Source organism: Coregonus lavaretus, assembly GCF_964263955.1.
Source record: "Coregonus lavaretus genome assembly, contig: HAP1_SCAFFOLD_1724, whole genome shotgun sequence".
NCBI classification, from domain to species: domain Eukaryota; kingdom Metazoa; phylum Chordata; class Actinopteri; order Salmoniformes; family Salmonidae; genus Coregonus; species Coregonus lavaretus.
Genome location: NW_028160500.1, coordinates 55,013 through 79,026, shown reverse-complemented (window position 1 = coordinate 79,026; position 24,014 = coordinate 55,013). Strand labels below are relative to the sequence as shown.

The following is a 24,014-nucleotide window of genomic DNA, read 5'->3' as shown; positions in this document are numbered from 1 at the left end:
AGTCAATGGGAAATAACAGTAGAGTGGCTATATACAGGGGGTACCGGTACAGAGTCAATGGGAAATAACAGTAGGGAGGCTATATATACAGGGGGATACCGGTGCAGAGTCAATGGGAAATAACAGTAGGGAGGCTATATACAGGGGGGTACCGGTACAGAGTCAATGTGAAATAACAGTAGGGAGGCTATATACAGGGGGTACCGGTACAGAGTCAATGTGTAATAACAGTAGGGAGGCTATATACAGGGGGTACCGGTACAGAGTCAATGGGAAATAACAGTAGTGAGGCTATATACAGGGGGTACCGGTACAGAGTCAATGGGAAATAACAGTAGGGAGGCTATATACAGGGGGGTACCGGTACAGAGTCAATGGGAAATAACAGTAGGGAGGCTATATACAGGGGGTACCGGTACAGAGTCAATGGGAAATAACAGTAGGGAGGCTATATACAGGGGGGTACCGGTACAGAGTCAATGGGAAATAACAGTAGGGAGGCTATATACAGGGGGTACCGGTACAGAGTCAATGGGAAATAACAGTAGAGTGGCTATATACAGGGGGTACCGGTACAGAGTCAATGGGAAATAACAGTAGTGAGGCTATATACAGGGGGTACCGGTACAGAGTCAATGGGAAATAAAAGTAGGGAGGCTATATACAGGGGGTACCGGTACAGAGTCAATGGGAAATAACAGTAGAGAGGCTATATACAGGGGGGTACCGGTACAGAGTCAATGTGAAATAACAGTAGGGAGGCTATATACAGGGGGTACCGATACAGAGTCAATGTGAAATAGTAGGGAGGCTATATACAGGGGGTACCGGTACAGAGTCAATGGGAAATAACAGTAGGGAGGCTATATACAGGGGGTACCGGTACAGAGTCAATGTGAAATAACAGTAGGGAGGCTATATACAGGGGGTACCGGTACAGAGTCAATGGGAAATAACAGTAGGGAGGCTATATACAGGGGGGTACTGGTACAGAGTCAATGTGTAATAACAGTAGGGAGGCTATATACAGGGGGTACCGGTACAGAGTCAATGGGAAATAACAGTAGGGAGGCTATATACAGGGGGTACCGGTACAGAGTCAATGGGAAATAACAGTAGGGAGGCTATATACAGGGGGGTACCGGTACAGAGGCTATGTGAAATAACAGTAGAGAGGCTATATACAGGGGGTACCGGTACAGAGTCAATGGGAAATAACAGTAGGGAGGCTATATACAGGGGGTACCGGTACAGAGTCAATGTGAAATAACAGTAGGGAGGCTATAAACAGGGGGTACCAGTACAGAGTCAATGGGAAATAACAGTAGGGAGGCTCTATACAGGGGGTACCGGTACAGAGTCAATGGGAAATAACAGTAGGGAGGCTATATACAGGGGGGTACCGGTACAGAGTCAATGGGAAATAACAGTAGGGAGGCTATATACAGGGGGTACCAGTACAGAGTCAATGGGAAATAACAGTAGGGAGGCTATATACAGGGGGTACCGGTACAGAGTCAATGGGAAATAACAGTAGGGAGGCTATATACAGGGGGTACCGGTACAGAGGCTATGTGAAATAACAGTAGGGAGGCTCTATACAGGGGGTACCGGGACAGAGTCAATGGGAAATAACAGTAGGGAGGCTATATATACAGGGGGATACCGGTGCAGAGTCAATGGGAAATAACAGTAGGGAGGCTATATATACAGGGGGATACCGGTGCAGAGTCAATGGGAAATAACAGTAGGGAGGCTATATACAGGGGGGTACCGGTACAGAGTCAATGGGAAATAACAGTAGGGAGGCTATATACAGGGGGGTACCGGTACAGAGTCAATGGGAAATAACAGTAGGGAGGCTATATACAGGGGGTACCAGTACAGAGTCAATGGGAAATAACAGTAGGGAGGCTATATACAGGGGGTACCAGTACAGAGTCAATGGGAAATAACAGTAGGGAGGCTATATACAGGGGGTACCGGTACAGAGTCAATGGGAAATAACAGTAGGGAGGCTATATACAGGGGGTACCGGTACAGAGTCAATGGGAAATAACAGTAGAGTGGCTATATACAGGGGGTACCGGTACAGAGGCTATGTGAAATAACAGTAGGGAGGCTCTATACAGGGGGTACCGGTACAGAGTCAATGGGAAATAACAGTAGGGAGGCTATATATACAGGGGGATACCGGTGCAGAGTCAATGGGAAATAACAGTAGGGAGGCTATATACAGGGGGGTACCGGTACAGAGTCAATGTGAAATAACAGTAGGGAGGCTATATACAGGGGGTACCGGTACAGAGTCAATGTGTAATAACAGTAGGGAGGCTATATACAGGGGGTACCGGTACAGAGTCAATGGGAAATAACAGTAGTGAGGCTATATACAGGGGGTACCGGTACAGAGTCAATGGGAAATAACAGTAGGGAGGCTATATACAGGGGGGTACCGGTACAGAGTCAATGGGAAATAACAGTAGGGAGGCTATATACAGGGGGTACCGGTACAGAGTCAATGGGAAATAACAGTAGGGAGGCTATATACAGGGGGGTACCGGTACAGAGTCAATGGGAAATAACAGTAGGGAGGCTATATACAGGGGGTACCGGTACAGAGTCAATGGGAAATAACAGTAGAGTGGCTATATACAGGGGGTACCGGTACAGAGTCAATGGGAAATAACAGTAGAGAGGCTATATACAGGGGGGTACCGGTACAGAGTCAATGTGAAATAACAGTAGGGAGGCTATATACAGGGGGTACCGATACAGAGTCAATGTGAAATAACAGTAGGGAGGCTATATACAGGGGGTACCGGTACAGAGTCAATGGGAAATAACAGTAGGGAGGCTATATACAGGGGGTACCGGTACAGAGTCAATGGGAAATAACAGTAGGGAGGCTATATACAGGGGGTACCGGTACAGAGTCAATGGGAAATAACAGTAGGGAGGCTATATACAGGGGGTACCGGTACAGAGTCAATGGGAAATAACAGTAGGGAGGCTATATACAGGGGGGTACTGGTACAGAGTCAATGTGTAATAACAGTAGGGAGGCTATATACAGGGGGTACCGGTACAGAGTCAATGGGAAATAACAGTAGGGAGGCTATATACAGGGGGTACCGGTACAGAGTCAATGGGAAATAACAGTAGGGAGGCTATATACAGGGGGTACCGGTACAGAGTCAATGGGAAATAACAGTAGGGAGGCTATATACAGGGGGTACCGGTACAGAGTCAATGGGAAATAACAGTAGGGAGGCTATATACAGGGGGTACCGGTACAGAGTCAATGGGAAATAACAGTAGGGAGGCTATATACAGGGGGTACCGGTACAGAGTCAATGGGAAATAACAGTAGGGAGGCTATATACAGGGGGGTACCGGTACAGAGTCAATGGGAAATAACAGTAGGGAGGCTATATACAGGGGGTACCAGTACAGAGTCAATGGGAAATAACAGTAGGGAGGCTATATACAGGGGGTACCGGTACAGAGTCAATGGGAAATAACAGTAGGGAGGCTATATACAGGGGGTACCAGTACAGAGTCAATGGGAAATAACAGTAGGGAGGCTATATACAGGGGGTACCGGTACAGAGTCAATGGGAAATAACAGTAGGGAGGCTATATACAGGGGGTACCGGTACAGAGTCAATGGGAAATAACAGTAGAGTGGCTATATACAGGGGGTACCGGTACAGAGGCTATGTGAAATAACAGTAGGGAGGCTCTATACAGGGGGTACCGGTACAGAGTCAATGGGAAATAACAGTAGGGAGGCTATATATACAGGGGGATACCGGTACAGAGTCAATGTGTAATAACAGTAGGGAGGCTATATATACAGGGGGATACCGGTACAGAGTCAATGTGAAATAACAGTAGGGAGGCTATATACAGGGGGTACCGGTACAGAGTCAATGTGTAATAACAGTAGGGAGGCTATATACAGGGGGTACCGGTACAGAGTCAATGGGAAATAACAGTAGTGAGGCTATATACAGGGGGTACCAGTACAGAGTCAATGGGAAATAACAGTAGGGAGGCTATATACAGGGGGTACCGGTACAGAGTCAATGGGAAATAACAGTAGGGAGGCTATATACAGGGGGGTACCGGTACAGAGTCAATGGGAAATAACAGTAGGGAGGCTATATACAGGGGGTACCGGTACAGAGTCAATGGGAAATAACAGTAGAGTGGCTATATACAGGGGGTACCGGTACAGAGTCAATGGGAAATAACAGTAGGGAGGCTATATATACAGGGGGATACCGGTGCAGAGTCAATGGGAAATAACAGTAGGGAGGCTATATACAGGGGGGTACCGGTACAGAGTCAATGTGAAATAACAGTAGGGAGGCTATATACAGGGGGTACCGGTACAGAGTCAATGTGTAATAACAGTAGGGAGGCTATATACAGGGGGTACCGGTACAGAGTCAATGGGAAATAACAGTAGTGAGGCTATATACAGGGGGTACCGGTACAGAGTCAATGGGAAATAACAGTAGGGAGGCTATATACAGGGGGGTACCGGTACAGAGTCAATGGGAAATAACAGTAGGGAGGCTATATACAGGGGGTACCGGTACAGAGTCAATGGGAAATAACAGTAGGGAGGCTATATACAGGGGGGTACCGGTACAGAGTCAATGGGAAATAACAGTAGGGAGGCTATATACAGGGGGTACCGGTACAGAGTCAATGGGAAATAACAGTAGAGTGGCTATATACAGGGGGTACCGGTACAGAGTCAATGGGAAATAACAGTAGTGAGGCTATATACAGGGGGTACCGGTACAGAGTCAATGGGAAATAAAAGTAGGGAGGCTATATACAGGGGGTACCGGTACAGAGTCAATGGGAAATAACAGTAGAGAGGCTATATACAGGGGGGTACCGGTACAGAGTCAATGTGAAATAACAGTAGGGAGGCTATATACAGGGGGTACCGATACAGAGTCAATGTGAAATAGTAGGGAGGCTATATACAGGGGGTACCGGTACAGAGTCAATGGGAAATAACAGTAGGGAGGCTATATACAGGGGGTACCGGTACAGAGTCAATGTGAAATAACAGTAGGGAGGCTATATACAGGGGGTACCGGTACAGAGTCAATGGGAAATAACAGTAGGGAGGCTATATACAGGGGGGTACTGGTACAGAGTCAATGTGTAATAACAGTAGGGAGGCTATATACAGGGGGTACCGGTACAGAGTCAATGGGAAATAACAGTAGGGAGGCTATATACAGGGGGTACCGGTACAGAGTCAATGGGAAATAACAGTAGGGAGGCTATATACAGGGGGTACCGGTACAGAGTCAATGGGAAATAACAGTAGGGAGGCTATATACAGGGGGTACCGGTACAGAGTCAATGGGAAATAACAGTAGGGAGGCTATATACAGGGGGTACCGGTACAGAGTCAATGGGAAATAACAGTAGGGAGGCTATATACAGGGGGGTACCGGTACAGAGTCAATGGGAAATAACAGTAGGGAGGCTATATACAGGGGGTACCAGTACAGAGTCAATGGGAAATAACAGTAGGGAGGCTATATACAGGGGGTACCGGTACAGAGTAAATGGGAAATAACAGTAGGGAGGCTATATACATGGGGTACCGGTACAGAGTCAATGGGAAATAACAGTAGGGAGGCTATATACAGGGGGTACCGGTACAGAGTCAATGGGAAATAACAGTAGGGAGGCTATATACAGGGGGTACCGGTACAGAGTCAATGGGAAATAACAGTAGAGTGGCTATATACAGGGGGTACCGGTACAGAGGCTATGTGAAATAACAGTAGGGAGGCTCTATACAGGGGGTACCGGTACAGAGTCAATGGGAAATAACAGTAGGGAGGCTATATATACAGGGGGATACCGGTACAGAGTCAATGTGAAATAACAGTAGGGAGGCTATATACAGGGGGTACCGGTACAGAGTCAATGTGTAATAACAGTAGGGAGGCTATATACAGGGGGTACCGGTACAGAGTCAATGGGAAATAACAGTAGTGAGGCTATATACAGGGGGTACCGGTACAGAGTCAATGGGAAATAACAGTAGGGAGGCTATATACAGGGGGGTACCGGTACAGAGTCAATGGGAAATAACAGTAGGGAGGCTATATACAGGGGGTACCGGTACAGAGTCAATGGGAAATAACAGTAGGGAGGCTATATACAGGGGGTACCGGTACAGAGTCAATGGGAAATAACAGTAGGGAGGCTATATACAGGGGGTACCGGTGCAGAGTCAATGGGAAATAACAGTAGGGAGGCTATATACAGGGGGTACCGGTACAGAGTCAATGGGAAATAACAGTAGGGAGGCTATATACAGGGGGTACCGGTACAGAGTCAATGGGAAATAACAGTAGGGAGGCTATATACAGGGGGTACCGGTACAGAGTCAATGGGAAATAACAGTAGGGAGGCTATATACAGGGGGTACCGGTACAGAGTCAATGGGAAATAACAGTAGAGAGGCTATATACAGGGGGTACCGGTACAGAGTCAATGGGAAATAACAGTAGGGAGGCTATATACAGGGGGTACCGGTACAGAGTCAATGGGAAATAACAGTAGGGAGGCTATATACAGGGGGTACCGGTACAGAGTCAATGGGAAATAACAGTAGGGAGGCTATATACAGGGGGTACCGGTACAGAGTCAATGGGAAATAACAGTAGGGAGGCTATATACAGCGGGTACCGGTACAGAGTCAATGGGAAATAACAGTAGGGAGGCTATATACAGGGGGTACCGGTACAGAGTCAATGGGAAATAACAGTAGGGAGGCTATATACAGGGGGTACCGGTACAGAGTCAATGGGAAATAACAGTAGGGAGGCTATATACAGGGGGTACCGGTACAGAGTCAATGGGAAATAACAGTAGGGAGGCTATATACAGGGGGTACCGGTACAGAGTCAATGGGAAATAACAGTAGAGTGGCTATATACAGGGGGTACCGGTACAGAGGCTATGTGAAATAACAGTAGGGAGGCTCTATACAGGGGGTACCGGTACAGAGTCAATGGGAAATAACAGTAGGGAGGCTATATACAGGGGGTACCGGTACAGAGTCAATGGGAAATAACAGTAGGGAGGCTATATACAGGGGGTACTGGTACAGAGTCAATGGGAAATAACAGTAGGGAGGCTATATACAGGGGGTACCGGTACAGAGTCAATGGGAAATAACAGTAGGGAGGCTATATACAGGGGGTACCGGTACAGAGTCAATGTGAAATAACAGTAGGGAGGCTATATACAGGGGGGTACCGGTACAGAGTCAATGGGAAATAACAGTAGGGAGGCTATATACAGGGGGTACCGGTACAGAGTCAATGGGAAATAACAGTAGGGAGGCTATATACAGGGGGGTACCGGTACAGAGTCAATGGGAAATAACAGTAGGGAGGCTATATACAGGGGGGTACCGGTACAGAGTCAATGGGAAATAACAGTAGGGAGGCTATATACAGGGGGTACCGGTACAGAGTCAATGGGAAATAACAGTAGGGAGGCTATATACAGGGGGGTACCGGTACAGAGTCAATGTGTAATAACAGTAGGGAGGCTATATACAGGGGGGTACCGGTACAGAGTCAATGTGAAATAACAGTAGGGAGGCTATATACAGGGGGTACCGGTACAGAGTCAATGGGAAATAACAGTAGGGAGGCTATATACAGGGGGTACCGGTACAGAGTCAATGGGAAATAACAGTAGGGAGGCTATATACAGGGGGTACCAGTACAGAGTCAATGGGAAATAACAGTAGGGAGGCTATATACAGGGGGGTACCGGTACAGAGTCAATGTGAAATAACAGTAGGGAGGCTATAAACAGGGGGTACCAGTACAGAGTCAATGGGAAATAACAGTAGGGAGGCTATATACAGGGGGTACCGGTACAGAGTCAATGGGAAATAACAGTAGGGAGGCTATATACAGGGGGTACCGGTACAGAGTCAATGTGTAATAACAGTAGGGAGGCTATATACAGGGGGTAACGGTACAGAGTCAATCTGCAGGGGCACCGGCTAGTCGAGGTAATTGAGGTAATATGTACATGTGGGTAGAGTTAAAGTGACTATGCATAGATAATAAACAGAGAGTAGCAGCAGTGTAAAAGAGGGGGTGGAGGGTACAATGCAAATAGTCTGGTTAGTTTGATTAGATGTTCAGGAGTCTTATGGCTTGGGGATAGAGACTGGTAAGCAAAGGTAGCATTAAATGACCTGTGTTTTGTATTTTAACCATTTATTTAAATATCTAGTTGAGTAAAATACTGGAAGTAGTTTTGTTCTGGTCACAAGATCATTCTGATATATGCGCTAAACAGCGCCACACTCAGGCAGAAAACAGAATGTTCCGTTCCCGGCCAGACCCATCTTTTCAAAGAAAACACAATTTAATGATATCTCTATTTGAGCAAAATACGTAGTTTTGTTGTGATCACAAGAAAATCCTAATAATTCAGATAGAGTCCCACGGTCAGGCAGACAAATCAGAATGTTCCATCAAAAAAGTGAGAACAATTAGTTTCCCTGGCGATTTTCTACTCAGAAATACTATGAGTAAATTAATAGATGACATTCACTGCTATAAACATTTTTACATTTTAGTCATTTAGCAGACGCTCTTATCCAGAGCGACTTACAGTTAGTGAGTGCATACATATAAACCTGTCTCCAATATAATTGCATAATTAACACAGACCCACCGCGGACCTTTGTGTAAAAAGGTCTGTTTAGTCAACGAGCTCAATGTTTTCCAAAAGCTTTTGGTAACCTGATGATCCCAATAATTTAGGTAGCCTAGTAAACGATGCCCCCTTCTGGTATGTTCTATTGAACTGTCTGGGACCAGTTGTTTCCCTGGTTACTACTCAAATATATTTTACTTAATAAGTCAAAGACGAAATTAACTGCAATACACTGGTCTCAAATATATTAGACTACACAGAACCATGGCAGCAGACCCCCACTGTAAAACAAGGCTTTTATCGTATTAAAAACGTGTCCCTGTCCAACATGTCGAGCTCTTGCCCGCAGCGGCGTGGTTCACGGAGCCTCGTATCGTCGTATTCCACCGGATCGAGTCATCTCATCCCACCGGGCGACATTAGATCATTGAGTGAGATTAAATCCTAAGGAATGACTGATCACATCAGAAAAAGTAATTACTGAGTCCACCATTACAGATAAACTGGCAAATAAATTCATTAAAAATCCTACAATGTGATTTTCTGGATTTTTTATTTTTATTTTGTCTGTCATAGTTGACGTGTACCTATGATGAAAATTACAGGCCTCTCTCATCTTTTTAAGTGGGAGAACTTGCACAATTGGTGGCTGACTAAATACTTTTTTTCCCCACTGTACATTTAGATCATCAATAACACCTAAAAATGAATATTGCAAACATCACTTCCTATAGGTACCGCCTCCCATTTACCTTGCCAACCAATTGCATTGTAAACAAAAAGCAGTGCTATGATTGGTCAATAAGATTGGAACTCATATTTTTGAGTAACACGCTATTGTAGATTTGGAAGGACACAGCCTTCATACCGCGCAAGCGCTGGCGGATGTCGAGAGAGCGCAGGCAAGTGTACCGTGGGCAGAGAGATGCCTGATCGACACGTCGTTCCTCGCTCTCAATTCCACTTTCTCCACACGCCGCGCTCAACATTATTCTCTGCGTTCTCGACATGCCTCCTTGCTTCTGTTGTGGGAAATAATCACTATACTTTATTAGAAATCAAAGTTCTTCCAGAGTTTTTTTTTTGTAGAATCAAGATTGACTTTATTACAATTCAACAAAGCCGGGCTGGTCTGCAGAGTAGCCTCCTTCCTCTCTCTCTGCTCCCCGTCTATATAGTCCCATTCTCATCCCTTCTAGCCCCTCCCAAAACCCCTCCCTCCTCTCTCTCTGTTCCCCGTCTATATAGTCCCATTCTCATCCCTTCTAGCCCCTCCCAAAACCCCTCCCTCTTCAGTTTCCCGCTCTCTATCGCTCCGCCCACTCCCTTTGTCTATGATGGCGGCTAAATTCGACTTTCATTCAGTTCAGAATCAATAGTAATACAATCAATCAATCACTTTATCTAGCAAAAACACTCATGTTTAGTTTAAACTCCTTAAACCGGCTCTCCCGGGCTTGACCTGAAGACTGATGGTTGGACATGACAGGTCCACACTTAATATTTCAAACATACACAAACCCCACCTCATCATGCTGTAATCAATCAAGAAGATAGCCAAGGAGAGACAAAGGTTTTAGCCTGAACTCTGTTCAACCCTGGTTCGCTCCAGGGATCTGCCCAAGGAGAGCCACCCTGGCTCGCTCCAGGGATCTGCCCAAGGAGAGCCACAGGCTCCAACCCTGGTTCGCTCCAGGGATCTGCCCAAGGAGAGCCACAGGGTCACAGTCTGGTTGCAGTCACAGATAACACCCTGGCTCGCTCCAGGGATCTGCCTAAGGAGAGCCACAGGGTTCAACCCTGGTTCACTCCAGGGATCTGCCTAAGGAGAGCCACAGGGTTCAACCCTGGTTCGCTCCAGGGATCTGCCCACGGAGAGCCACAGGCTCCAACCCTGGCTCGCTCCAGGGATCTGCCTAAGGAGAGCCACAGGGTTCAACCCTGGTTCGCTCCAGGGATCTGCCCAAGGAGAGCCACAGGGTCCAACCCTGGTTCGCTCCAGGGATCTGCCCAAGGAGAGCCACAGGCTCCAACCCTGGTTCCCTCCAGGGATCTGCCCAAGGAGAGCCACAGGCTCCAACCCTGGTTCGCTCCAGGGATCTGCCCAAGGAGAGCCACAGGCTCCAACCCTGGCTCGCTCCAGGGATCTGCCCAAGGAGAGCCACCCTGGTTCGCTCCAGGGATCTGCCTAAGGAGAGCCACCCTGGTTCGCTCCAGGGATCTGCCTAAGGAGAGCCACAGGGTTCAACCCTGGTTCGCTCCAGGGATCTGCCCAAGGAGAGCCACAGGGTCCAACCCTGGCTCGCTCCAGGGATCTGCCCAAGGAGAGCCACAGGGTCATAGTCTGGTTCGCTCCAGGGATCTGCCCAAGGAGAGCCACAGGGTCATAGTCCGGTTCGCTCCAGGGATCTGCCCAAGGAGAGCCACAGGGTCATAGTCTGGTTCGCTCCAGGGATCTGCCCAAGGAGAGCCACAGGGTCATAGTCTGGTTCGCTCCAGGGATCTGCCCAAGGAGAGCCACAGGGTCATAGTCTGGTTCGCTCCAGGGATCTGCCCAAGGAGAGCCACAGGGTCCAACCCTGGTTCGCTCCAGGGATCTGCCCAAGGAGAGCCACAGGGTCATAGTCTGGTTCGCTCCAGGGATCTGCCCAAGGAGAGCCACAGGGTCATAGTCTGGTTCGCTCCAGGGATCTGCCCAAGGAGAGCCACAGGGTCATAGTCTGGTTCGCTCCAGGGATCTGCCCAAGGAGAGCCACAGGGTTCAACCCTGGTTCACTCCAGGGATCTGCCCAAGGAGAGCCACAGGGTCATAGTCTGGTTCGCTCCAGGGATATGCCCAAGGAGAGCCACAGGGTCATAGTCTGGCTCGCTCCAGGGATATGCCCAAGGAGAGCCACAGGGTCATAGTCTGGTTCGCTCCAGGGATCTGCCCAAGGAGAGCCACAGGGTCATAGTCTGGTTGCAGTCACAGATAACATAAGACTACTGTAGAATTTGACCCAATGACAGGGCAGATGCCCATTTTAAACACACACACAAACCTAGTGAGAGGAATTCACTAAGTTCTTGCCTAGCAACAGCAATGTACCAATGTTTAATTATGACTCCTTGTTTGTCATGTGTGTAATTAACTTTGTTTATCTAATAGTTTACAGAAAAATCACCATCACTTCTTTCAATTGTGAGACTGAAATGACACCATAAGGTTTGCGCGCTAACCCAGAGCAGTGAGACAGGTTCTCTGACCCAGAGCAGTGAGACAGGTTCTCTCTCTGACCCAGAGCAGTGAGACAGGTTCTCTGACCCAGAGCAGTGAGACAGGTTCTCTGACCCAGAGCAGTGAGACAGGTTCTCTCTCTGACCCAGAGCAGTGAGACAGGTTCTCTCTCTGACCCAGAGCAGTGAGACAGGTTCTCGCTCTGACCCAGAGCAGTGAGACAGGTTCTCTCTCTGACCCAGAGCAGTGAGACAGGTTCTCTCTCTGACCCAGAGCAGTGAGACAGGTTCTCTCTCTGACCCAGAGCAGTGAGACAGGTTCTCTCTCTGACCCAGAGCAGTGAGACAGGTTCTCTCTCTGACCCAGAGCAGTGAGACAGGTTCTCTCTCTGACCCAGAGCAGTGAGACAGGTTCTCTCTCTGACCCAGAGCAGTGAGACAGGTTCTCTCTCTGACCCAGAGCAGTGAGACAGGTTCTCTGACCCAGAGCAGTGAGACAGTGTAATAGTGAGCCAGTGGAACACCAGTTTCTCTCCTCCTAACCCAGAGCAGTGAGACAGGGTAATAGTGAGCCAGTGGAACACCAGTTTCTCTCCTCCTAACCCAGAGCAGGGAGACAGGGTAATAGTGAGCCAGTGGAACACCAGTTTCTCTCCTCCTAACCCAGAGGAACTGGAGAAACTGGACTCACCTCCACTGAGACGCCGTAAAGACGCCATTTTGTGCCAAAACTCTTCTCCTTCCATCGTCCCAGTTTTGTTCTTCCTCGTTGAATTTGAAATTCACTGACCAACTGAGGGACCTTACAGGTCCAGAGATGAAGGAAATGATTATTGCTCACAGTGTGAGTCCATGCAACTTATGAGACTTAAACACATTTTTCCTCCTGACCTTAAGGCCATAACAGAAAAGGGTTGAATACTTATTGACTCAAGGCATTTCAGCTTTTCTTTTTTTAATCAACTTGTAAAAAAAAAACATGTTGACAAACATCATTCCACTTTGACATTATGGGGTATTTTGGGTAGGCCAGTGACCAAATACATATATATTTTAGGCTGTAACACAATAAAAATGTGGAAAAAGTCAAGGGGGTGTGAATACTTTGTGAAGGAACTGTGATGTCTATGTCACGCAGCGCGAGTCTTAAAGAAGCATTCAACACAGGATGGTGTGAGAGAGTGTAACGGGGTTGGTGAGGGGGATCCCACTCCTGGATGGTGTGAGAGAGTGTAACGGGGTTGGTGAGGGGGGATCCCACTCCTGGATGGTGTGAGAGAGTGTAACGGGGTTGGTGAGGGGGAGCCCACTCCAGGATGGTGTGAGAGAGTGTAACGGGGTTGGTGAGGGGGATCCCACTCCTGGATGGTGTGAGAGAGTGTAACGGGGTGTGTGTGGGGGCGGGGTTGGTGAGGGGGGATCCACTCCTGGATGGTGTGAGAGAGTGTAACGGGGTTGGTGAGGGGGATCCCACTCCAGGATGGTGTGAGAGAGTGTAACGGGGTTGGTGAGGGGACGGGGTTGGTGAGGGGGAGCCCACTCCAGGATGGTGTGAGAGAGTGTAACGGGGTTGGTGAGGGGGATCCCACTCCAGGATGGTGTGAGAGAGTGTAACGGGGTTGGTGAGGGGGAGCCCACTCCTGGATGGTGTGAGAGAGTGTAACGGGGTGTGTGTGGGGGCGGGGTTGGTGAGGGGGATCCCACTCCTGGATGGTGTGAGAGAGTGTAACGGGGTTGGTGAGGGGGATCCCACTCCTGGATGGTGTGAGAGAATGTAACGGGGTTGGTGAGGGGGATCCCACTCCTGGATGGTGTGAGAGAGTGTAACGGGGTTGGTGAGGGGGATCCCACTCCTGGATGGTGTGAGAGAGTGTAACGGGGTTGGTGAGGGGGATCCCACTCCTGGATGGTGTGAGAGAGTGTAACGGGGTGTGTGTGGGGACGGGGTTGGTGAAGGGGATCCCACTCCTGGATGGTGTGAGAGAGTGTTGGTGAGGGGGATCCCACTCCTGGATGGTGTGAGAGAGTGTAACGGGGTTGGTGAGGGGGATCCCACTCCAGGATGGTGTGAGAGAGTGTAACGGGGTTGGTGAGGGGGATCCCACTCCTGGATGGTGTGAGAGAGTGTAACGGGGTTGGTGAGGGGGATCCCACTCCTGGATGGTGTGAGAGAGTGTAACGGGGTTGGTGAGGGGGATCCCACTCCTGGATGGTGTGAGAGAGTTTAACGGGGTTGGTGAGGGGGATCCCACTCCTGGATGGTGTGAGAGAGTTTAACGGAGTTGGTGAGGGGGATCCCACTCCTGGATGGTGTGAGAGAGTTTAACAGAGTTGGTGAGGGGGATCCCACTCCTGGATGGTGTGAGAGAGTTTAACGGAGTTGGTGAGGGGGATCCCACTCCTGGATGGTGTGAGAGAGTTTAACGGAGTTGGTGAGGGGGATCCCACTCCTGGATGGTGGGAGAGAGTGTAACGGGGTTGGTGAGGGGGATCCCACTCCTGGATGGTGTGAGAGAGTGTAACGGGGTTGGTGAGGGGGAGCCCACTCCTGGATGGTGTGAGAGAGTTTAACGGAGTTGGTGAGGGGGATCCCACTCCTGGATGGTGGGAGAGAGTGTAACGGGGTTGGTGAGGGGGATCCCACTCCTGGATGGTGTGAGAGAGTGTAACGGGGTTGGTGAGGGGGATCCCACTCCTGGATGGTGTGAGAGAGTGTAACGGGGTTGGTGAGGGGGATCCCACTCCTGGATGGTGTGAGAGAGTGTAACGGGGTGTGTGTGGGGATCCCACTCCTGGATGGTGTGAGAGAGTGTAACGGGGTTGGTGAGGGGACGGGGTTGGTGAGGGGGATCCCACTCCTGGATGGTGTGAGAGAGTGTAACGGGGTTGGTGAGGGGACGGGGTTGGTGAGGGGGATCCCACTCCTGGACGGTGTGAGAGAGTGTAACGGGGTTGGTGAGGGGGATCCCACTCCTGGATGGTGTGAGAGTGTAACGGGGTTGGTGAGGGGGATCCCACTCCTGGATGGTGTGAGAGAGTGTAACAGGGTGTGTGTGGGGATCCCACTCCTGGACGGTGTGAGAGAGTGTAACGGGGTTGGTGAGGGGGATCCCACTCCTGGATGGTGTGAGAGAGTGTAACGGGGTTGGTGAGGGGGATCCCACTCCTGGATGGTGTGAGAGAGTGTAACGGGGTTGGTGAGGGGGATCCCACTCCTGGATGGTGTGAGAGAGTGTAACGGGGTTGGTGAGGGGGATCCCACTCCTGGATGGTGTGAGAGAGTGTAACGGGGTTGGTGAGGGGGATCCCACTCCAGGATGGTGTGAGAGAGTGTAACGGGGTTGGTGAGGGGGATCCCACTCCTGGATGGTGTGAGAGAGTGTAACGGGGTTGGTGAGGGGGATCCCACTCCTGGATGGTGTGAGAGAGTGTAACGGGGTTGGTGAGGGGGATCCCACTCCTGGATGGTGTGAGAGAGTGTAACGGGGTTGGTGAGGGGGATCCCACTCCAGGATGGTGTGAGAGAGTGTAACGGGGTGTGTGTGGGGGCGGGGTTGGTGAGGGGGAGCCCACTCCTGGATGGTGTGAGAGAGTGTAACGGGGTGTGGGGACGGGGTTGGTGAGGGGGATCCCACTCCTGGATGGTGTGAGAGAGTGTAACGGGGTTGGTGAGGGGGAGCCCACTCCTGGATGGTGTGAGAGAGTGTAACGGGGGGTGTGTGGGGGCGGGGTTGGTGAGGGGGATCCCACTCCTGTAGCATATGAACGATGAAAAGTACAGAGATCCCTGTTAAAATAGTACATTTGTTGTCTTTCAAAACAATTTAAACAAATTGCCAAAACCTCTTTAGAGGACAAACCAACCAGTCAGTTTGTGTTAAATTCATCATCCTCAGGGTGTCTTGTGCTTCCGAACGCTGTAAGGATCCTTCTATAGCCTCATGTAGCGTTACAACCCCCAACAGCTGATATACCAGCCGCGTTGTTAATAAATAAAATACCCAGAGTTCAGACTGCGAGTCCATCTGAGCGCGCTCCACGACCCCTGACCCCTGGCCAGTCTCTTGTTGCCATGGTATCAGCCAGTCAACTCTCTGTGTGTGTGTGTGTCTCAGTCGATGCGGTTTCCACAGATGGTGAAGCGGTCGATCTCCAATAAGTCTTTCTTGGGGGCGGGGTTTCTATGTTTAAGCCCCTCACCTTCCTCTCCCGTTGCTGCGGAGATGTCCTTGTCGCCGTCCTCGTCGTCGGGTGTGGTCAGGAAGTGATCGTCTGATTGGCTGGTGGGCAGAGTGGAGGTGGAACTCTCTGGCAGGTGGTTGGTTGGCTGAATAGTGATTGACGCTGAAGACACGGCCCCCTCTTCTACGATTGGCACACCTTGGGGGTGGGGTTAGCAACCATTAGCATGGAGATTCTATTTTTCTAAACTTTATTTAAACAGTTCTGAACCACATGGAGGGGTGTAGAGTCAGAGAGGAGGAGGGGTTAGGGACAGAGCGACGGACAGAGAGAGAGCGGTAGGAGGAGGGGTTAGGGACAGAGCGACGGACAGAGAGAGAGAGCGGTAGTAGGAGGGGTTAGGGACAGAGCGACGGACAGAGAGAGAGCGGTAGTAGGAGGGGTTAGGGACAGAGCGACGGACAGAGAGAGAGCGGTAGTAGGAGGGGTTAGGGACAGAGCGACGGACAGAGAGAGAGCGGTAGTAGGAGGGGTTAGGGACAGAGCGACGGACAGAGAGAGAGCGGTAGTAGGAGGGGTTAGGGACAGAGCGACGGACAGAGAGAGAGCGGTAGTAGGAGGGGTTAGGGACAGAGCGACGGACAGAGAGAGAGCGGTAGTAGGAGGGGTTAGGGACAGAGCGACGGACAGAGAGAGAGCGGTAGTAGGAGGGGTTAGGGACAGAGCGACGGACAGAGAGAGAGCGGTAGTAGGAGGGGTTAGGGACAGAGCGACGGACAGAGAGAGAGCGGTAGTAGGAGGGGTTAGGGACAGAGCGACGGACAGAGAGAGAGCGGTAGTAGGAGGGGTTAGGGACAGAGGGACGGACAGAGAGAGAGCGGTAGTAGGAGGGGTTAGGGACAGAGCGACGGACAGAGAGAGAGCGGTAGTAGGAGGGGTTAGGGACAGAGCGACGGACAGAGAGAGAGCGGTAGTAGGAGGGGTTAGGGACAGAGCGACGGACAGAGAGAGAGCGGTAGTAGGAGGGGTTAGGGACAGAGCGACGGACAGAGAGAGAGCGGTAGTAGGAGGGGTTAGGGACAGAGCGACGGACAGAGAGAGAGCGGTAGTAGGAGGGGTTAGGGACAGGGCGACGGACAGAGAGAGAGCGGTAGTAGGAGGGGTTAGGGACAGGGCGACGGACAGAGAGAGAGCGGTAGTAGGAGGGGTTAGGGACAGAGCCACGGACAGAGAGAGAGCGGTAGTAGGAGGGGTTAGGGACAGAGCCACGGACAGAGAGAGAGCGGTAGTAGGAGGGGTTAGGGACAGAGCGACGGACAGAGAGAGAGCGGTAGTAGGAGGGGTTAGGGACAGAGCGACGGACAGAGAGAGAGAGGGGTAGTAGGAGGGGTTAGGGACAGAGCGACGGACAGAGAGAGAGCGGTAGTAGGAGGGGTTAGGGACAGAGCGACGGACAGAGAGAGAGCGGTAGTAGGAGGGGTTAGGGACAGAGCCACGGACAGAGAGAGAGCGGTAGTAGGAGGGGTTAGGGACAGAGCGACGGACAGAGAGAGAGCGGTAGTAGGAGGGGTTAGGGACAGAGCGACGGACAGAGAGAGAGCGGTAGTAGGAGGGGTTAGGGACAGAGCGACGGACAGAGAGAGAGCGGTAGTAGGAGGGGTTAGGGACAGAGAGAGAGCGGTAGTAGGAGGGGTTAGGGACAGAGCGACGGACAGAGAGAGAGCGGTAGTAGGAGGGGTTAGGGACAGAGCAACGGACAGAGAGAGCGGTAGTAGGAGGGGTTAGGGACAGAGCGACGGACAGAGAGAGAGCGGTAGTAGGAGGGGTTAGGGACAGAGCGACGGACAGAGAGAGAGCGGTAGTAGGAGGGGTTAGGGACAGAGCGACGGACAGAGAGAGAGCGGTAGTAGGAGGTGTTAGGGACAGAGCGACGGACAGAGAGAGAGCGGTAGTAGGAGGGGTTAGGGACAGAGCCACGGACAGAGAGAGAGCGGTAGTAGGAGGGGTTAGGGACAGAGCGACGGACAGAGAGAGAGCGGTAGTAGGAGGGGTTAGGGACAGAGCGACGGACAGAGAGAGAGCGGTAGTAGGAGGGGTTAGGGACAGAGCGACGGACAGAGAGAGAGAGCGGTAGTAGGAGGTGTTAGGGACAGAGCGACGGACAGAGAGAGAGCGGTAGTAGGAGGGGTTAGGGACAGAGCGACGGACAGAGAGAGAGCGGTAGTAGGAGGGGTTAGGGACAGAGCGACGGACAGAGAGAGAGAGGGGTAGTAGGAGGGGTTAGGGACAGAGCGACGGACAGAGAGAGAGCGGTAGTAGGAGGGGTTAGGGACAGTGCGACGGACAGAGAGAGAGCGGTAGTAGGAGGGGTTAGGGACAGAGCCACGGACAGAGAGAGAGCGGTAGTAGGAGGGGTTAGGGACAGAGCGACGGACAGAGAGAGAGCGGTAGTAGGAGGGGTTAGGGACAGAGCGACGGACAGAGAGAGAGCGGTAGTAGGAGGGGTTAGGGACAGAGCGAAGGACAGAGAGAGAGAGGGGTAGTAGGAGGGGTTAGGGACAGAGCGACGGACAGAGAGAGAGCGGTAGTAGGAGGGGTTAGGGACAGAGCGACGGACAGAGAGAGAGCGGTAGTAGGAGGGGTTAGGGACAGAGAGAGCGGTAGTAGGAGGGGTTAGGGACAGAGCGACGGACAGAGAGAGAGCGGTAGTAGGAGGGGTTAGGGACAGAGCGACGGACAGAGAGAGAGCGGTAGTAGGAGGGGTTAGGGACAGAGCGACGGACAGAGAGAGAGCGGTAGTAGGAGGGGTTAGGGACAGAGCGACGGACAGAGAGAGAGAGAGGTAGTAGGAGGTGTTAGGGACAGAGCGACGGACAGAGAGAGAGCGGTAGTAGGAGGGGTTAGGGACAGAGCGACGGACAGAGAGAGAGCGGTAGTAGGAGGGGTTAGGGACAGAGCCACGGACAGAGAGAGAGCGGTAGTAGGAGGGGTTAGGGACAGAGCGACGGACAGAGAGAGAGCGGTAGTAGGAGGGGTTAGGGACAGAGCGACGGACAGAGAGAGAGCGGTAGGAGGAGGGGTTAGGGACAGAGCGACGGACAGAGAGAGAGCGGTAGTAGGAGGGGTTAGGGACAGAGCGACGGACAGAGAGAGAGCGGTAGTAGGAGGGGTTAGGGACAGAGCGACGGACAGAGAGAGAGCGGTAGTAGGAGGGGTTAGGGACAGAGCGACGGACAGAGAGAGAGCGGTAGTAGGAGGGGTTAGGGACAGAGAGAGAGCGGTAGGAGGTGGGGTTAGGGACAGAGCCACGGACAGAGAGAGAGCGGTAGTAGGAGGGGTTAGGGACAGAGCGACGGACAGAGAGAGAGCGGTAGGAGGAGGGGTTAGGGACAGAGCGACGGACAGAGAGATAGCGGTAGTAGGAGGGGTTAGGGACAGAGCGACAGACAGAGAGAGAGAGGGGTAGTAGGAGGGGTTAGGGACAGATCCACGGACAGAGAGAGAGCGGTAGTAGGAGGGGTTAGGGACAGAGCCACGGACAGAGAGAGAGCGGTAGTAGGAGGGGTTAGGGACAGAGCGACGGACAGAGAGAGAGCGGTAGTAGGAGGGGTTAGGGACAGAGCGACGGACAGTGAGAGAGCGGTAGTAGGAGGGGTTAGGGACAGAGCGACGGACAGAGAGAGAGCGGTAGTAGGAGGTGTTAGGGACAGAGCGACGGACAGAGAGAGAGCGGTAGTAGGAGGGGTTAGGGACAGAGCGACGGACAGAGAGAGAGCGGTAGTAGGAGGGGTTAGGGACAGAGCGACGGACAGAGACAGAGCGGTAGTAGGAGGGGTTAGGGACAGAGCGACGGACAGAGAGAGAGCGGTAGTAGGAGGGGTTAGGGACAGAGCGACGGACAGAGAGAGAGAGCGGTAGTAGGAGGTGTTAGGGACAGAGCGACGGACAGAGAGAGAGCGGTAGTAGGAGGGGTTAGGGACAGAGCGACGGACAGAGAGAGAGCGGTAGTAGGAGGGGTTAGGGACAGAGCCACGGACAGAGAGAGAGCGGTAGTAGGAGGGGTTAGGGACAGAGCGACGGACAGAGAGAGAGCGGTAGTAGGAGGGGTTAGGGACAGAGCGACGGACAGAGAGAGAGCGGTAGGAGGAGGGGTTAGGGACAGAGCGACGGACAGAGAGAGAGCGGTAGTAGGAGGGGTTAGGGACAGAGCGACGGACAGAGAGAGAGCGGTAGTAGGAGGGGTTAGGGACAGAGCGACGGACAGAGAGAGAGCGGTAGTAGGAGGGGTTAGGGACAGAGCGACGGACAGAGAGAGAGCGGTAGTAGAAGGGGTTAGGGACAGAGAGAGAGCGGTAGGAGGTGGGGTTAGGGACAGAGCCACGGACAGAGAGAGAGCGGTAGTAGGAGGGGTTAGGGACAGAGCGACGGACAGAGAGAGCGGTAGGAGGAGGGGTTAGGGACAGAGCGACGGACAGAGAGATAGCGGTAGTAGGAGGGGTTAGGGACAGAGCGACAGACAGAGAGAGAGAGGGGTAGTAGGAGGGGTTAGGGACAGATCCACGGACAGAGAGAGAGCGGTAGTAGGAGGGGTTAGGGACAGAGCCACGGACAGAGAGAGAGCGGTAGTAGGAGGGGTTAGGGACAGAGCGACGGACAGAGAGAGAGCGGTAGTAGGAGGGGTTAGGGACAGAGCGACGGACAGAGAGAGAGCAGTAGTAGGAGGGGTTAGGGACAGAGCGACGGACAGAGAGAGAGAGCGGTAGTAGGAGGGGTTAGGGACAGAGCGACGGACAGAGAGAGAGCGGTAGTAGGAGGGGTTAGGGACAGAGCGACGGACAGAGAGAGAGAGCGGTAGTAGGAGGGGTTAGGGACAGAGCGACGGACAGAGAGAGAGCGGTAGTAGGAGGGGTTAGGGACAGAGCGACGGACAGAGAGAGAGCGGTAGTAGGAGGGGTTAGGGACAGAGCCACGGACAGAGAGAGAGCGGTAGTAGGAGGGGTTAGGGACAGAGAGAGAGCGGTAGTAGGAGGGGTTAGGGACAGAGCGACGGACAGAGAGAGAGCGGTAGTAGGAGGGGTTAGGGACAGAGCGACGGACAGAGAGAGAGAGCGGTAGTAGGAGGGGTTAGGGACAGAGCGACGGACAGAGAGAGAGCGGTAGTAGGAGGGGTTAGGGACAGAGCGACGGACAGAGAGAGAGCGGTAGTAGGAGGGGTTAGGGACAGAGCCACGGACAGAGAGAGAGCGGTAGTAGGAGGGGTTAGGGACAGAGCGACGGACAGAGAGAGAGCGGTAGTAGGAGGGGTTAGGGACAGAGCGACGGACAGAGAGAGAGCGGTAGTAGGAGGGGTTAGGGACAGAGCGACGGACAGAGAGAGAGCGGTAGTAGGAGGGGTTAGGGACAGAGCGACGGACAGACAGAGAGCGGTAGTAGGAGGGGTTAGGGACAGAGCGACGGACAGAGAGAGAGCGGTAGGAGGAGGGGTTAGGGACAGAGCGACGGACAGAGAGAGAGCGGTAGTAGGAGGGGTTAGGGACAGAGCGACGGACAGAGAGAGAGCGGTAGTAGGAGGGGTTAGGGACAGAGCGACGGAAAGAGAGAGAGCGGTAGTAGGAGGGGTTAGGGACAGAGCCACGGACAGAGAGAGAGCGGTAGGAGGAGGGGTTAGGGACAGAGCGACGGACAGAGAGAGAGAGCGGTAGTAGGAGGGGTTAGGGACAGAGCGACGGACAGAGAGAGAGAGAGAGGGGTAGTAGGAGGGGTTAGGGAGAGAGCTACGGACAGAGAGAGAGCGGTAGTAGGAGGGGTTAGGGACAGAGCGACGGACAGAGAGAGAGCGGTAGTAGGAGGGGTTAGGGACAGAGCGACGGACAGAGAGAGAGCGGTAGTAGGAGGGGTTAGGGACAGAGCCACGGACAGAGAGAGAGCGGTAGTAGGAGGGGTTAGGGACAGAGCCACGGACAGAGAGAGAGCGGTAGTAGGAGGGGTTAGGGACAGAGCCACGGACAGAGAGAGAGCGGTAGTAGGAGGGGTTAGGGACAGAGCGACGGACAGAGAGAGAGCGGTAGTAGGAGGGGTTAGGGACAGAGCCACGGACAGAGAGAAAGCGGTAGTAGGAGGGGTTAGGGACAGAGAGAGAGCGGTAGTAGGAGGAGTTAGGGACAGAGCGACGGACAGAGAGAGAGCGGTAGTAGGAGGGGTTAGGGACAGAGCGACGGACAGAGAGAGAGAGCGGTAGTAGGAGGGGTTAGGGACAGAGCGACGGACAGAGAGAGAGAGCGGTAGTAGGAGGGGTTAGGGACAGAGCGACGGACAGAGAGAGAGCGGTAGTAGGAGGGGTTAGGGACAGAGCCACGGACAGAGAGAGAGCGGTAGGAGGAGGGGTTAGGGACAGAGCGACGGACAGAGAGAGAGAGCGGTAGTAGGAGGGGTTAGGGACAGAGAGAGAGCGGTAGTAGGAGGGGTTAGGGACAGAGCGACGGACAGAGAGAGAGCGGTAGTAGGAGGGGTTAGGGACAGAGAGAGAGCGGTAGTAGGAGGGGTTAGGGACAGAGAGAGAGCGGTAGTAGGAGGGGTTAGGGACAGAGCGACGGACAGAGAGAGAGCGGTAGTAGGAGGGGTTAGGGACAGAGCGACGGACAGAGAGAGAGCGGTAGTAGGAGGGGTTAGGGACAGAGCGACGGACAGAGAGAGAGAGGGGTAGTAGGAGGGGTTAGGGACAGAGCCACGGACAGAGAGAGAGCGGTAGGAGGAGGGGTTAGGGACAGAGCGACGGACAGAGAGAGAGCGGTAGTAGGAGGGGTTAGGGACAGAGCGACGGACAGAGAGAGAGCGGTAGGAGGAGGGGTTAGGGACAGAGCGACGGACAGAGAGAGAGAGCGGTAGTAGGAGGGGTTAGGGAAAGAGAGAGAGCGGTAGTAGGAGGGGTTAGGGACAGAGCGACGGACAAAGAGAGAGCGGTAGTAGGAGGGGTTAGGGACAGAGCCACGGACAGAGAGAGAGCGGTAGGAGGAGGGGTTAGGGACAGAGCGACGGACAGAGAGAGAGCGGTAGTAGGAGGGGTTAGGGACAGAGAGAGAGCGGTAGTAGGAGGGGTTAGGGACAGAGCGACGGACAGAGAGAGAGCGGTAGTAGGAGGGGTTAGGGACAGAGCCACGGACAGAGAGAGAGCGGTAGGAGGAGGGGTTAGGGACAGAGCGACGGACAGAGAGAGAGCGGTAGTAGGAGGGGTTAGGGACAGAGCGACGACAGAGAGAGAGCGGTAGGAGGAGGGGTTAGGGACAGAGCCACGGACAGAGAGAGAGCGGTAGTAGGAGGGGTTAGGGACAGAGCCACGGACAGAGAGAGAGCGGTAGTAGGAGGGGTTAGGGACAGAGCGACGGACAGAGAGAGAGAGCGGTAGAAGGAGGGGTTAGGGACAGAGCGACGGACAGAGAGAGAGCGGTAGTAGGAGGGGTTAGGGACAGAGCGACGGACAGAGAGAGAGCGGTAGTAGGAGGGGTTAGGGACAGAGCGACGGACAGAGAGAGAGCGGTAGTAGGAGGGGTTAGGGACAGAGCGACGGACAGAGAGAGAGCGGTAGTAGGAGGGGTTAGGGACAGAGCGACGGACAGAGAGAGAGCGGTAGGAGGAGGGGTTAGGGACAGAGCGACGGACAGAGAGAGAGCGGTAGTAGGAGGGGTTAGGGACAGAGCGACGGACAGAGAGAGAGCGGTAGTAGGAGGGGTTAGGGAAAGAGCGACGGACAGAGAGAGAGCGGTAGTAGGAGGGGTTAGGGACAGAGCGACGGACAGAGAGAGAGAGGGGTAGTAGGAGGGGTTAGGGACAGAGCGACGGACAGAGAGAGAGCGGTAGTAGGAGGGGTTAGGGACAGA

At 52.8% G+C, this 24,014-nt stretch overlaps 1 protein-coding gene across 1 annotated transcript in view; it reads right to left on the bottom strand.

The window, feature by feature from the left end:
* Nucleotides 1-15,781: 15,781 nt before the first annotated feature.
* LOC311121733 (transmembrane anterior posterior transformation protein 1 homolog) overlaps nt 15,782-24,014 on the bottom strand; it is a 60,122-nt gene continuing 51,889 nt past the window's right edge. The window contains exon 14 of the mRNA XM_084196191.1: nt 15,782-16,338. Coding sequence (XP_084052317.1) covers nt 16,070-16,338 — 269 coding nt within the window. The 3' untranslated portion in view covers nt 15,782-16,069. The remainder of the gene's footprint in view (nt 16,339-24,014) is intronic.